General features: G+C 33.1%; 1 protein-coding gene across 1 annotated transcript; it reads right to left on the reverse strand.

Annotated features, from left to right (window-relative positions):
- Positions 1 to 9,757: 9,757 nt before the first annotated feature.
- On the reverse strand, positions 9,758 to 10,528 carry LOC124361128. The gene has a single exon (XM_046815163.1). The coding sequence runs from the start codon at positions 10,526 to 10,528 to the stop codon at positions 9,758 to 9,760; it is 771 nt and encodes a 256-aa protein (XP_046671119.1).
- Between the last annotated feature and the right edge of the window lie 6,939 nt (positions 10,529 to 17,467).

Genomic DNA, 17,467 nt, shown 5'->3' on the forward strand with positions numbered 1-17,467 from the left:
TACTCAGCCTGTGAGTCCAACACACAATTCATAGTTGGGAATGCTAGAACCTTGCCTTAGTCGTCTGCCGTATCCTACACAGACTTGTAGATACTATTTTTGACATACAGATTTTTCGTGACCCAGTTAAGACGTGGCTTTAATTATCTAGGTAACGAACTTCATAATATTTAAAGATAAATAGCTAAGTGAAAATTGCAGCGGAATATAATGCTTGGTTAACTCAACAATTCAAGAAGGTGAAAAAACAAAAAAAGATAGCTGAAGAGTCTTTTCACACGAAAACACTCAAAATGTTAATGCGAAAACGTCGTTTAAAAGAAATATTTTATACATTGAAATGCGATATTTAAGGACCTGAATTTGAAGTTCACTTAAAATATTCTATACGTTTTCTCAGTTCTTTTAGTTTTCTGGTAATAAATGCCGAAAAAATATAGTTACAGTTCTAAAATATCAAATCATCTGCAAGTAAAATTAACAGAATACTATATAAAATTGAAAATTTTAAGATAGTGTATACTATAATCTGCAGAAATAATTCTAATTTTTTTTCTAAAGCAGGCAGTCACAGAGTTAGTCATGGAGTTTCTTGCTGTAGAGGCTCAAACTGATTAAAACTATCAGTATGGGTGATGCCAGCCATGACTCCATAGCAAGAAAAGCTTGAAAAAGATAGACTGCACGCCGCATTTTACAACTGAATAAATTTAAATCCTTATTCATTACAGTTTTATTTCCATACGTAACCCAGTATAACACTATACTTACATTTTAGATCATTAACTCACGTCTCACTTACTGATCACATATATCTGGGATAACTTCAAATAATACATATTTTGAATGGGTATCTTTGTAGTTTGAAAAATTGTAAAAAAACATACAATTTGAAGGTTGTAGATTTTAGATTATGTATTTTACAATACATAAAAGTTGAATTTTTGAACTTTTTTTTAAAGATTCTAGGATTATTTTCGAGCCGTATTTTTATATACTACTACTATGCAGTGGACATAGTAAGATAGAATTATCTACGTCAACTTAATGCTTATATCTTAAAAAAATCAAAATCCAAATTAGAACAATTTTTAATTCTTTCTAATAGATAACAAATTTAACTGTAGTCAGGTTAAATTAGCTTATTTTCTTTGTATGTTCTCTTATGTTGTGTAATGTATATGTAAAATTTCTTCAAGTATTGTGTTTGTTAAAACGTTGATTACAAATGTATGCAACAATAGTAGTCATTTCTTATTTTAGCTTTAATTTGTTTTGGTTTCAGATTATTTTCATTACATTCTGTAGTATGGCATTTTAAATGTATACATACTTATCCAGATTATTTTGGAGGCATTACGTGTAATAACCCATTATTTTACCAACTAAAGGACTCGTTGTACTGAAATTACAACAGTTCTGATGCCAATTTAATATGGTGACTATTAAAATGCCCATTCAAGCCCTCAAACAGTTTTGGATTTTTAGATTTATTGTATTGTATGTTCATAAATTAGAAAAGATTTTTTGTTTATTCTGATATTAAACATTCATTTGAAGCAGTTTGTCCATGAGGATACTACATATATTTAATAAAGGGGGTCCAAACGATTGCTTTGCCCACCAAAGCTGTCTATGGCCCTGTTACTGGTGTAAAAAGGACAGTGTTTGGTATAGAATATTTCTGTACTCATTTTTAACGTTAGAGACATTTCGAAATCCTGATCAACTGAAACTAATTAATTTTTTATTATCTATGACCTATCTAACCAAGGATATCCTAAAACAAACAATGGATAACATGGAAAAACCGTGAGTGGTGTTGGTAACACCTAACATAGCCATCATCAAACATTGCAATAGCAGTTAAAATGGAACAATCAGTTCGATCGAAAGAATCGTAATAAGTTTGTATTGCTATACAAAGTTATTTTTTTAACGTTCAAGCAATCTTTTTTGTCAAACAAACGCAATTTAAACTTTGTTACAATTTCCCAGTACGTCGTAGTTTAACAGTGAAATCAGAGGAGGGAGGTTGCAATCAACAAAACAAACAATTCGTTTATTTAGATTCGGCTTTTAACCAGGTAACAGTTCAGGGAAGATATATTTTGTTCATATTGGTATTATTTTTGTATATCTTCTCATATTTAACAGCACATATTGAACAGTATTTAGAGTGTGGTATTGATTTAACTTTAACTTGTGTGATTCACATATAATGATAATTGTTGAAATAATTGGGTTTCACAGCTCATTTTTTATATAAAAATGGAATTTCCTGGTAAAAAAATTGTAAAACGCCTATTTTTAGAGTCGAGAGTCCATTATTTGGAACAAGATGTTTTAAAAAGTCGTCTACTTTACCTAGCTGTTTCAGGGCATGTAGTTCAAGTAGACCAAAGTATAAGTACTGTGGCGAGAGACAATCCTAATATCATACGTTGCGAACATCACATGAACCAAGAGTTAAAACATGGGGAAATCATATAAAATAATAATTATTATTCTTATTTTGTTTTGTAACGAGCACAATATTCAATATGTACACAACATATAACAACAAATTGCTGATTTAGAGCCTCTTAAAACGTTTCCAAAATATAAATTTAGGTCTAATGGATATATTGTTTTTTTCCAGGAATTCATATTTTACAAATATTACACCAAATCTTTTGCAATTCATTTCATTACAGACTTAGATAATAAAAAATGCTTAATAAACATACTTTTTATAGTCTATGAGGCAGAAGTTAATTTTCATTTTATAAGTACAAACTATTTTACTTTAAAATGGTAGAAGAATATTCCTTCAGATGTGTGATATATATACATCAAAAGGGTTAAAAAGGAAAAACCATAGTTTTTCTTATCAAATATTTTTCGCTTGACACACATTAAATGAACCCTCAGCCTCGTAAATAGAAATTAAATCAGTATCATATAACCATACAGAAACTGACTATTAGACGGAAACTTACGACTTTCAATCTCTTTGTATAATTGTCTGACTTTGATATACCTATTATTTATGTGTCTGTTATTTATGTAGGGTTTTAAGTACGTTTAGCTAAAACATGTGATCGTGAAAAGTAATCTTTTATATCTTTAAATATGTTTTATATCCTTAAATATCTTTATATGTTTTTATATCCGTTTTATACCCTCCCACATCGACCTCCTCCAAAACTAGCGTGGGGGACGTTCGATTTCTTTCTTGGGAGGAAATTCCTCTACCGATTTAAAAATAACCAGATTATGTGCTTATAAAATGTAAGTAGTCTGGGAACTCCTGAAATATTGCGAATATACTCCTAGAAAAGTTATAAAAAATAAGATTGACGTACAAAACCTAGAAATCGGTTTCCAGTCTATTAAATTCTCTAGGGTATCTGTGAGGAATCTGTTATAAACTGTAACTCTCCTCCTCTGTTATCCACGGTTTATATCACACTAATATTAAAAAAAAACACTTTCCCAAGAGTAGGTATAATTAGATACTTTCAAACTGATTATCAATATCTTACATCTTTTTCATACAGCTAAATATCCGCATTATTGTTCAAATGCTGATGGAAAACTGATACCACGTCACTTATATAGCATTTACGTTTGTAAATCTTTCCTTTCATCAATCATTTTGTAAAATTATCTAAAATATCATATTAGAATTTGAGCCTAAAAGCTGGTATGAAGTATGGTTTTATCACACCAAATACAAATGACCGAAATAAAATATAAAGCCTGTAACGCTACGCAGCGCCCGCTGCGTAATTGCATTCAGAGTGATTTGCAACCTACAGATGTCTTAATTTGCATAAATATAGAACAAGGCGCTTGGGCGGCTCATGCAATATACCAACTGTAGGATTAGACTCATGGTTGGTTATTATGTTCGCTCCTTATTGTGACTTAAAAGGTAAACAAACATTCTATTAAGAGTCTATTTAAATGTTCAATGTGTGGTAGGTTGGTGTCGAATGTTATTTCTACGTAAAAAGGTGTCTAACTAAACAAGCAAGTGCAAAGTGTACGCATTAAATTGGCCTTAAGTATTTCAGACATTTGGATAATTTTATGTTACAATAACTGAATTGTATATTTAATTTTTGCTATATCTCTTATAGTTTCCAAAATTCCTTAATTGTACATAACAACACACACAACACAATTAGTATAGATTTTAATACACTACAAATAAATGTCTGAAAAAATTTGTGTGTTGGAATAATCATCTGTTACATACCAAAATAATCTCTTAACATAAAAATTAGAACTTTAGGAGACGCGGGGCAGAGCCATGAATTTCAACTGTACAAACGGCATATAAGGATGCTAGAGCTTTCGATTTGTACCACATATGTGTACAAAATTATAGTTTTATACAACTTAGTCACCGTAATGATAAATAATTTAAATAATATTTTATATAATTAAAATTATATTTTTGCTAGTCTATTTATATAGATAGACTAAAGCAAACAATCAAACAATACAACCATCAGGTACCTATTTGCATCAGGTACTAGCTTTTAGTGTTCGTGATTAAGAATACCAGAGGTAAAGCAAATTTGTGAGTAATTCACGTTTTGCATTTCTAGTTCAAATTAATTATATTTTGAATTCAAAATTTGAGTTTATTATGATGCTAGAGTTTCAAAACAGTACAGTTATATTAATTGTATATATATATATATATATATATATCATACATAAATACATACATATATGAATATATATATATATATTGTTTTTGAAAATCAAAATCTAAAATTACCATAATTAATACTTACATTATGACAGTAGACATCCATACCTATAATGGATACATGATACAGTAATGCATATGTACTTGCTTCGTAATACCATGCCATTGTTTGCAATATCATACTATTCCCTTGGTCTAGTGTAGGAATTATATCAGTATTTGTTTACCTAATCTGTATCGTACACCTATTCAGTGAGAAATGGATGCGATGTCCCCTCGACGATTTTCTGTCATAAAAATTACATTAGTGTCTCGTGTATTGCTTTGTGATTCCACTTGCTATCATCACATACTCACTGCGCTCGCTAGTATCCTTAAATTTTAGTCAAGAAGGGAATGGACTGTTGAATCAAGGTAATGACCAGCCCCTTCGTTTTAGGTCAGCTACTACAAATATGCCACCCCTAAATGTCTAAGGAAATCAAATTCAATCCCTTAAATGTACACGTTAGAAATGTAGTTAATTCATTAATTAAAATCAGAACAAGTTAATTAATTGGCCTTAAGCCCCTTACGCTTGCCTTTGTTGCTACAATGTTTAGATAATAATTGCTGTTATTTTTGTTATGCTTTTATTGTATAAATGTGAACAGATTAAAAATATTGGTTAAAGTAATTAAACATATGATTGAGCTGTCACACTAAATATTTGCTAAAATGCTAAATTATACTTAAAAAACCTTAAATTTTCTTATATACATATTGTATTACTCAGTGCTCAACAGCGATTGCAGAAAAAAATTGAAATAAAAAGTGATGTTACTGTCTAGTGTCTAGCTTACTTTACGTTTCCTACTATAAATGTAAACAAACTGAAATATTGGCTCAAATAATGAAAACATGTGGTTGTACTGTCATAAAACAATATTTACACAAAACAGTTAATTGCATTTATAGGCTCTCTCAATTCTTATTACACAACTTTAGAGAGCAAGATGAAATTATCTCAGTTACTAGTGGGGCGAAGCCCGTTTAAAGTAATTAAACATGTATTTTATAAGCCATTTTATTTTATAGCCATAATCAAATATGGCTATTATTTTTTTTTCTCCGCGCGTGGTCTTCGATGTCCTTAATGAATTATGATGATTGACTAAATTGCACTGGATAGCCACAGTAAACTGAGATGGCTTTTAGTCGGATGTTTAGACATGCTGGCGCCGCAACCTGTCTCCTAGAGTGCCTCTGGCTGCAGATTCCATAGAGATGATTTTACTGTTAAAATGCGATTACATCTTTAATATTGTAATAAATAATCCTGCAATTGTATTTAGCCCCTTACGTACGTCTTCAACTAGAATGGAGGAACTTCAGATATATTTGTTTATCGGGCAATATAAATATACCATCTTATAAAGGGTGGTATAAAGTCTAAGAAAAGAGATTTTATATTTTTTAAGTCTGAAAAACTAAAAACGCTCATATATTTTCATGAACAATGTTTATTAAAACCAGGAGATATTTAGCTTAGGTTCTTCTAGTATAAGTCATTTACATGAAATCAGTAATTTCAATGACTATGATGTATCATATACCTTCTTAAATAACGATAAAAATGTTATAATTGTTGTATTATAATCGTCAATTACAATGTTTATAATTGTCATAAATTAATTTATTAGTATTAAACTCGTACATGATGCCTATTAACGGCAAATAAATTCAAAATCTGGTTTAGTTCAATTAAGTTATTTTCTGGTCCCTCGTTTAGAACAATCATGTTATATACATCGGTTATAAACCACAGCTATTAAAAGAAACAATATTCCAAATATTGTTTTTTAATTTATGTTTTTAAAGTTATTTAGTCAGAATTTTTATTTTAAAGAATATTTAGAGTTCAATGATTCTATTTGTTTCTGATATACAATTTTATATAAAGATAAACTGTTCACAATTCATCCCTAACAATAAAACGATGATTGAAGATTCGTAATATCTAGTTCCATAGGGTAACAAAATCGTGTATCTAAAAGCATTTATAATCAATAGGTATCTAAAATATATGAAACGTATGAATTCTACATTTGAGTAAATATAAAAATCAAACCATATTATTGACCACAATTCCATAGTCTGCCTCAACCTTTCAAAAGTTCAAAGATAGTGGCCATTCACATTTTTTCAAAAGTATTTAATCGAATATTATTTAATTCAGAACAAAAATGAAACGGGTTTTATGAGCTTTGAATAATTTTATCGTGTTGTTTATTATATTAGTTACATTAGCTCTCGCCTTGATTAGAAAGCTTGGGCGTATGGCGTTAAAGACTAGCAGATTGTCTGTTGCTAAAAAGTTAGTAAAATTACGATGTTAGTTACACCTGCCTTGGTGAACGGGTGTGCTGAGTACCTTGGGGTGATGTTAGTAGGTTGTCCTAAGCTGATACCAATTTGAAACAAAGTGATAGTATAATGGATTAATGATCGAGAGACACACGTCTAACTACGAAATACAGCGGGAAGGTAACTCGCTGAACCCCGTTCAAAAGAATAATCTGTTTATTTAATCACTTAAAAACGAGGAGCGACCATCAAAACATCGGTGACAGAAGGCACTGCAACAAAACCTCTTAGCCTAGAATTCGTAGCCAGTGGAAGCAATATTTTCTAATTCATCAGCAGATTGTAAACCTGGTAAAATATTATAAGTAGTGATTGCAAGTTGGTTACAAACACAACAAGGGTGTTACCTGGGTTGTAGACACAATATGTAGTTACGATAAGTTTTGATGTTTTAAACTTTCTTATAAAAGATAAATAGGACCATTCAGTCAAGGACATTTCTCGTCTTATCTGCTATTGCTTGACACTACTGTCGGTTGATCTAATATTTCTGGCAAACGTGTTTGAAATTGTAGGAATCAGCAATTATCAACTTGTGAACATCCACAATCTGAATGTGGAACTGTCGATTTTTAGAGGATTCAATTTGATAACTTTTAAATTGATTATATAATTTTGTTGACTATATTAAGTGGGCGTATTTTCTGTACCACTATTTTTAAAATAGATCTTTCAACTGAACGGTATTTGCTTCCAATTTTATTTTAGAATCGTAACTAGACAAGACATTGTTCATAGATGGCACGCTTTGAGTTTACTCATCAATGAAACTTTAGTTAGAATATTTTCCAGCTGGTATAGTAGTTTATATTGAGGTAATATTGTGTCAGTCTGATGTTATTGGTAGTCGAGTTTAAAGCCTTGTTAAACCTTGTTTTAAAGCTAGGAGTTCAAAAATTAATTAAACAAGATTCAACAATGAGGAATGTCCAAAAGCATGGAACACCACTAGCTAAAGACATAAGACATGGAGTAATAACGTTTGTATATATATATATATATATATATATATATATATATATATATATATAACAATTTAACAACTTAAACTAAAAATAACAGCATGTACAGTATTACAAATGTATCTTTGAAATATGACATTACAAGAACCATCTTGTAAGATATAAAACAACTTCATCTTTGAATGGATTATTCGCGTCAAACTTACTCTTTGAGAACACCTGAATGGCTTCAATCTGAACTTCTTTCAAACCAATGTAACCTTTACATTTGCACAATGTAGAACTTTCTATGGATGAATACGTGATATATTTGAGCACTCTCACATATAAGTGATGAAAAATAGATTCTTGCCAATAAATACTTAACCGGTTATGAAAAGTTATTGTTATTGTATGCAAAGTTATTGTTTTGTATATTTTATATTTATAATATTATTGTATTAGCTCTAATTTTCAAACAAAACAAGATTATTCCAGATATTTTCCGTAATTCAGTGAGACATGAAATCGGTAGCTCAACGTTGTGAAATCCTAATCCAATAGTTTCTTGAGGAGGATAACTATCCTTGTTTATAACTACCAACTCAGTTATAATAAACAAATCACAAAACACATCAACCATGAATGCATTAATACCATGCAGAGTGTCTCTGAAACCAATTGTCTCTAATTAAAAAGGAAATTATTGAAGCAGGTTTCCAAAATAAAAGTTAAAATAAGTCTGCTCTAATCAACCAACTACTGAAAACTAACCAGAACGCAGAAGTAAATGGCGATCGGTACTGCAGAAAAAGAAGGCTGAATATCAGAAAGGGAATAGGGATTTCTTATTTTATTATTGATTTATTCTAAATGAACTTTTCAAACTCATTCAGTAACTCCGCATTGGTTTATTAGAATCTCTAATCTGTCTGATAATTTAAATTTCTTTGTTAATAAATTTATGGTTCTCAGACTGTCTTAGCTAAAATTACAGATGACATAAGACTCGCTATAGATAACAAACATTTTAATATTTTGATGGTTTCTGAGTTTTATTTTTCGTGGAAGCGGTATGATTATTTTGATGTTACTAAATTTTAATCTTGCCTTTGATTGGTTGAGGCACAGGTTAATGTTATCTATATTCCTGGCATATAATTGAAATTTGGAATATGTAAGATGGATAGTTGAAAGTTTTTTGTACAATAGGTCAACTCATAATGGAAATCTTTATGATTGGTTATAAATTCATTTGGAGCCCCACAAAGGTCCACACTTCCAGCATTATTGTTTTCTCTAGAGACATATATAAAACAAGTATAATTCATCTATATTAGTTTAGTAAAACAATGCTAAATTTATTTATTTTATTTCCAACGGTAACCCATTTTTACAATTGATTATATTATGGTAGAGATAGCATGCTTGAACAAAATATAATAATATAAAAGTAATTAACAATGTTTTAATAAATAACAAAGATACTAATAATAACATGAGTAGGGTAACAATATAAACTATAGACAGTAACAAGTAACAGATAATAAAGAACTGAACATATTAAAGAAAAATCAAACAGTCGAGCTTTCCAACAGTAGTAACAAATAACAAATGGCAATTAACAAAAATAGTAAGTACAACAACAGAGAACAACGCAGAACAACAAGAACTATTAAATAAAGCTATAGAAGTATTCACATTATGTCTGTGGTGGAAAGATCATTTGTCTTAGGCACTTCTTGAAGGCAGCCGGAGTGGTGCTGAAGAAGGCCACCTCACCGGAGACTTCTTTACCCTCCCTCCCCAGACGAGGAATACAACTGTGATGACTGTAGAGTGTGGGCATGGCTCTCCTATAGAAGATGTCCTGAGAGCGAGTGTTTCCTGGAAGCCGAAATTCCAGTAGTGCAAGTAGCTGAGGACAGTCAATTACCCCGTTCACCAGTTTATGCAGCAACGAGAGATCAGCCAATTTTCTTCTCGCTCGCAAGGAAGGAAGGCCAAAATCCTTTGTCAAGCTCTCAACTGGAACGTCCATATATGAGTAGCCAAGCCGCAATCTCATCAATCTTATGAATTTAGTCTGCAGCCGCTCCAGAGATTCAATGTGGCCTGATTGGTAAGGACACCAGATGACGGAGGCGTATTCCAGGACAGGTCTAACAATAGTTTTAAAAATTGTTGCCAAGGTTTTTGGAGATCGGAAGTCACTCGACGCTCTACACAGAAAGCCCAGCGAGGAGTTAGCCTTGCTACAGATGAGAGCAATGTGCTCCCCAGGACCGAAATCCGAGGCCATTGTCACACTCAGGTCCCTAAAACATGATACTCTCCTCAATGCAGTGCCGGATAGATTGTAGTCAAAAATAATATGATCATTCCTTCTTGTATAGGTCAGGACAGCACTCTTTGTAGCATTAAGTTCCATGGCATTGCGACGACACCAAGCCATGATGGCATCCAGCGTCATCTGAAGCCGACGACAATCATCAGAGCAGGCCACATCAAGGAAGATCTTAATATCGTCTGCAAACGGTAAAAATTTTGTGGAGATCACACTGCAGATATCGTTAAAAAATAAATTTAAAAGAAAAGGGGCCAAATGGGATCCCTGGGGGACACCAGAAAGACAGGGATCGGCCCTGAGTGAGCACCAGCAAATCCTACCACTAGGCATCGATCAACCAGATAACTCCTGAGCCATTGCAAAAGTGTGCCAGAAATTCCATATCCCTTGAGCTTAGCCAATATTACGTCATGGTTGATTCTGTCAAAGGCCTTTGTAAAATCCAGCAGGATACAGTCCGCTTGACCTTCCGGCCCTGAATCCGTGTTGCTCTTCAGCAATTATACGTCCGAAGTCAAACTCCAGTCCATCCAAGACAAGACTCTCAAAAACTTTGGCCAAAGCGCACTGGATTACAACGGGCCTTTAATTTGATACCTCACCTCGGTTCCCAGATTTTAATATTGACACCACGTAGCTAGTTTTGAGACATTTAGGAAAGTGTCCGTTTGCCAGCAGAGAATTAAAGTAAGTTGCAATATGAGGTGCTAGTATTGGACTGCAGTATTTGAGGACTGAGGGAGGAATACTGTCCGGTCCCATACCTTTATATGGGTCCAGTGCACTAAGTTTCTTTTCAACTTGGGAGGCCGTTAAAACAAGGTTGTGCATGCCAATGTTGGTCTCGAATTCAAATGCACATGTCGGGGCAGCTTTATCTGTGTATACTGGAGAAAGGAATTTAGCGAAGAGCTCACACTGCTCTTGGGGATCTTCGGTGCTAATGTCTTTAAATGACATCCGGGATGGAATTGTAGTGGACTTGAGATTCCTAATGTGGGACGAAAACACTTTTATGTTTTTGGGTATGGAGGATTCCAAGAAAGAAATATATGAATTATGACATTCATTTGTAAGCAGTTTGCACTGGCTCCTGAGCCGTTTGAATTCCTCATAATAATATATTTCACCAGTTTCTTTAAAGAGTCTATGAGCCGTCTTTTTTTGGATAACTATCATCTTTAAATCGCCACTAAACCATCTAGGGGATGAGTAGCTCTTTTGAGGCTTGAGTGGAGAGTTGAGCTTTATGACTTCAGCTAGGTTTTCACAGAAGGAAGTAAAGTTTTTAATTACATTACAGGAGGAAATCGTAGGATAGTTTTGTCTCTGGATCCACTCCCAGACAGCGTCCAAGTCGCACTTCTTGAGATTGTGGCACGGGGTTGGGTTGAGTGGAATATCTATCTTCTGGAGACTGATGCAGAATGCCAGAGGTGGGTTATTTACATCGTTTCAGTGGCAGGAAAGACAGTTGTATCAGAAATAGTGGTAAGGACGAGATCCAGTATTACACCACGATAGTTCATGACTTGATTACATTGATGGAGGTGTAACAGATTTGATAGGTCTATAATACATTGTGAAGAGTAGGCGGGGGAACACATTGATAGGTTCTCCCATGTCGTGTTGGGTTGGTTGAAGTCAGCAAGTAGAAGTAAATCAGACTCCGGTGAATTTGTAGCAGCGACTTCGAGGTCTGCAGCACAATATTACTCATATATACAACTGGGAATATTTGGGGGATATAAGCAGCCCCCAAAATAAGAGTTTTGTTTCTCTGCTGGATACAAACAAAGACAGTCTCTATATCAATAATGCTGGTTGTAAGTTGATGACACTTGATTGATGAATTTGCGGCTATGAGAACGCCTCACCACTTCCTTTAAGGCTATTAATGTTGGATCTGTATACCGAGAACCCTTCAAAACCGAGCTCAGCATCAGTAATACTCGGCGAAAGATTGGTCTCAATAAGTACTAGGATGTCGTAGATGCACGTGGGAACTGATTGCTTTATAAGACTGAGCTTGGACCTTATTCCATTAACATTTTGGTAATAGATTGTATGGGAGGGTTTACCGTTGGATTTGATTAGTGTTTTTGAGTGACGATAGCTGGGATGCCGTTTCTATATTTAATGGTTAGGTTCTCTTTACCACCATCAGTCCTCCTCTTCAGTTCTTCCCAGAGAGCATTCAAGTGTTTAGTTTCATTAGGAGTGCGATCTCTGGCCAGAAAAATAACTTTTAATTCCCCATCGAGTACTGTTCTTTCGGTCTTAGCGTATTTACCCATCAACTGATTGACATGTACTTTTGAGAATGATAATGATCTTGACTGGGTGTGTCGATCCAGGGGACTTCCTACCAGTTCTGAAGAAGACAAAGTCATAATTTATAAGACCAGGACTTACTAAATTGAATAATTTACAAATTAACTCGCGGTCATGAGCCTTTTTGTTACTTATATTATTATTTTGTAACTCGGATAGTTTAAAGAGCATCAAGTTGTAATATCGCTTAGAACGATCATTAATTTCGGATATGACTTCATCAGGAGTAATACTAATTGGTTGACGCCGCTCAACTTCTTGCAGACGTTCATCAATGTTTGACATTTTAGTCTCAAAAGCTGTTAGCCTATCATTTAATGTATCGATCTTGCCCGGGATATCCACTAATTTTTCTATCTTTGAAGATAACTCAGTGACGGTGGTCGTCAGATTAGTCAATTGGGCGACCAGGAATTGAAGAAGATTAGTATCTTGATTGGGGAGACTATCGGGTAGGTTCAGACGGTCCATTCTATTACAGTGCCACTTAATGTTAGTGTTACTGCTTACACGTTGATACTCAGCCTTAGGCATCCTCAGACATTCCCGGTGAAACCACCGTTGGCACTCATCGTCACAACCGAGTCCCTCTTCAGAGTCGAGCACAATTTTCACGCAGATCGGACAGGTTGTAAACATCTTCCTTATATATATATATATATATATATATATGTGTGTGTGTGTGTGTGTGTGTGTGTGTGTGTGTGTGTGTGTGTGTGTGTGTGTGTGTGTGTGTGTGTGTGTGTGTGTGTGTGTGTGTGTGTGTGTGTGTGTGTGTGCGCGTGCGCGTGTGTGTGTGTGTGCGTGTGAGATAACGAGGTGGTGTGAGATATTGGATTAGATATAGATGAAGTTATGTGTGTATCTGCTATACTCAACCCGAAGCTACCCGGTCCACCCCAAGTTGAGCAAACAGCACACCAGAACCAGAAAAGAAAAAAAATGCAGGAGTTTTATAAAAGATAGAATAATGGATTAGTGTACCCAAAAACAACAAAGCCGTCAACCTGACACAAAATATTCCAATTACAAGATCAAAAACCAATATAATGTAGACTTAAAGGGACTTATCTACGCATGCACATAACAAATCAACAATACATGCACAATAAGATGCGAACTAAGCACTGAAGTAATATTGGTAAAAATTTAAAATATACAGGCCACATGCACAAATAACACGCCAAGCTATTGGGATTCAGTTGATTAAATTTTAGTGTCTATGATCCGCTGAGTGATGATAACAACCGGAGATCGTCTGCACTCTCAACGGTAAGTGAAATAGGGTTGAGGAATTAATTAAATTATGCAAAGATGAAACAATGGAATTTAAGAACTAATAGGTAGATGCCCTCACTCTGGTTCAATTGATGATATAAATACAATCTAAATAAACTTGAGCACCAATAACAAAGTATAGACAGTAAAATAAAGTGCACTAGTAAAATACGTTAGATTCAAACTGCTATCCAAAGGCCAAAAAAATCGGCTATACGCCGATGATGTAAAGTTGTATAATCACTGTGATATTAATAATATTAAACATACATAGCATGTAACAGCAATGTATGAAGATAGGCTTAGAGCCTATTTTTTACTTGGTATGTTAATCATGCTTGCAATAAAAATACATCTAAGTGCAAACGAATTATAATTGTACAACCACGTATGTAACAAAATATTGGTTATAACAATGTAGATCCCGCACTAATTAAAGGACAACCTATTAATGAAGAAAAATGTATTACTAACTTGGGATTGAGAATGACTAGCGATCTGTCATGGCGTGAACAGGTAAGTTATATAAATCACACAGTATTTAAGAGTTTATGTGAGGTAAAAAGATAATGTTTCCATCCACCTTCACGTATAAAAAAAATGTTAGTCATATAATTAGGCTTCCCTCCCCCCCAATTTTGCCCCCTTTCTCTCTCTCTCTCTCTCTCTCTCTCTCTCTCTTTATGTCTCAAGCTTTTACACTTATTAAATCACACTTTGTGAAAATGTTAAATAAAATTAGCATTTTTTATCTAGTGCTTAAATAATAAACTTTCCTATTTATTTCATGAATGGTGTAAAGATACCTGTTATGTTATGCAATTAATTACCAAACTACTATGGTTGATCATGTGGTTATGCTCAGTACCATCCTGACCTGAGGCTATAATTAAAATGTTTTAGTTTGGGAATGAGAGTTGGAAACGTTTTCGGAAACATTTGATATTGATTCACTCCCTCGAAGTCAACAAAGGAAGCAGAAGCTCGCAAATCTGATTGTATTTCAGTGCACCGTTTTTACGGAAGAGTAAACACAATGTTTTGTCATACACAAAACTCCTTTTTGCTTTGATTGCGTTTCAGTATTCAAGTCAACCATATCATCAGCGTTTTATCTCAAAAGTATAAAACCATAACTATAACGGAATTTTGTCCTAATAGTAACTATCAATAACTTGTTTTTCTATAAATTTTTAATAAGAAGCTTTAATCAAGTTGGTTGATAATTTATTAGCTAGATTAGTTTTGAAAATAATTATGTCATCATTTTTAAATCAAGGACGAAACTTTGGCGTGGATTTTGTTCATCAAGACGTTATGAGTTCCTGTTCATATATTGCTTTAGCCTATGGAAGGGAATCGTGTATGGTGTATTCCCTCCACTTTTTGAGGATTTTACTTGGTGGAATAGTTTTATCCAATTACACCTTATGGAATAGTTGTATATTACATAGTATGATAAACAATTGTAATTAACGCGCCTTTTATGTGGCTTACTACTGTGTAAACACCCACTTCAGGTATAAGTGAGGTGGTATCCGTTAGATGAATCTACCAGTATATGATTTTGTGTATAATACTGGTTATTAAATGATCAGGGTTATAGGACTTTATAGGAATTTTGTTTTAGAGGCTATGTAATTATGAAGTTAGTCAGCGATTCCTCCTAGTTAAGTATCAGTTCATAATATCACAGAGTGTTAAAATAAACCATTGTCATTTCTGAAGGCTAAGATTTATTTATTACTGTACTTCGGTGTAGAGTTTTTGGACAATTCTCTTAATTTGTGGGCTAACCACCTCATTTATATTAACTTGAGACCTACCAATTCACTCCACTAAATTAGATTACTAGAGCCCACAACATGAACAGCTTTCAAACAGACTATTTGCTCAAGGAAGATCTGACCTTTTAAATATTAGCAAGAGACATTAACCTACATAAGGAAATTATACTGAACGAACTACGAACAGTTTTAAGAGCTTTTATAAGAAAATGTGTGCTACAATGTAAATAGTTCAAGGAAAAATTGAACTTGTCATAATAAATGTTATATTTACCTTTTTTACAGAAAATTGTGCTTTCAGACTGTATAACACTATGAAGGTAGAAAGATAAATTCTTAGTTTCGAAATTAAAAAAAGTTAAGCAAAAAATAAAAATAAAAACAACATTTGCAATAAAGTGTGCATATGTATTTGATATATTTCACATAGTCAAAATTCAGAACAGCCAAATTGTAGGAAATTTTGTCTTAAAGACAGACATGTATAATGTTGAACAAATACATGTAATAACACAATGATATGAAACTGTTCTTACCTTTTACATTATACTAAATATAGTAGCAATACAAATTTAGAATAGCCTACTTTAGCCTACTATTTTGCCAAGATCACAGAAATATACATTGTTGTAAGTTTTGTAGCAATCCAAAATATTTACGTATATAGAGGAAAGTGAAAATAGTGATTATATTTTATGATAAACATAAACAATATTTACATGCAAAAATATTGGTTATTTTTACTAATTTCTGACAATTAGTAACTACATAACAACGAATTGAAACGAAAACAAGGTCAAAACACTGTTAACAGTGAAATTCACATGTTCGTATCTGAGCAACAACAAACAATACAAACACACTGCTGGAAACAACAGCTGATGAAAATTATGTAGACTAATGTTTGGTACAAAGAAAAGAAACGAAACATAAAGAAAACATCATGGGCTTCCGAACGGAATAGGTTATAATGTGATTTGGTCGGTATTAGCATCGGCAAATGAGTTTAAAAACATGAAAGTTTGTCATCAAAATTTTTGATGATGACATTTAGTGAAAGTTCGTGTAATAAAAATTATTGATGATGGACGCCTGGAGGGTTAATTGCCAAAAGTTAAAACATATTCTTCTGGGTGGCAGTTCATTTTATTCTTAAACTGGATTTTATTTCTATTCTAAAATATGACATGAACATTATAGGCAAAAAGATTAAAACTGTAGTTAGTATTTCAGTGTTTATTTTTTTACTGAATAACAAATTTAAAATATATAAACATTATGTGATTTTTAGGACAACTCCATGTTAGAAAAAACATAACCTAACAGTATGATGTCAATGTGTCTACTTTTAGTACCAATTTTAACAGCAATGAATGTACAAACTTTATTTTTTATGAAACTTAAATATATACATGTTTATTTATAGTAAATATCTTGTAATTACACAGACTGAGTGTGTTTTACTGGACTTCTTAAATAGTTTTTGCATTATTAAACACCATCATTATATATAACTCAATACCATGGTGTTTGATGGCTTCTGATGCAATTCATTTACAAATCACTACATGAGTACGCCACTGTCTGATGTTTAATTCAGCGAATGTAAATGGACCAACCAGCGTGTCAGAGTGAACTACAAGGGTTGGCTTTCAAACATTTT

Source organism: Homalodisca vitripennis, chromosome 4 (genome assembly GCF_021130785.1).
Source record: "Homalodisca vitripennis isolate AUS2020 chromosome 4, UT_GWSS_2.1, whole genome shotgun sequence".
NCBI lineage: Eukaryota > Metazoa > Arthropoda > Insecta > Hemiptera > Cicadellidae > Homalodisca > Homalodisca vitripennis.

Coding starts and splice junctions, on each gene's coding strand:
- LOC124361128 (XM_046815163.1), bottom strand. CDS start 10,528: ATGACGCTGGATGCCATCATGGCTTGGTGTCGTCGCAATGCCATGGAA.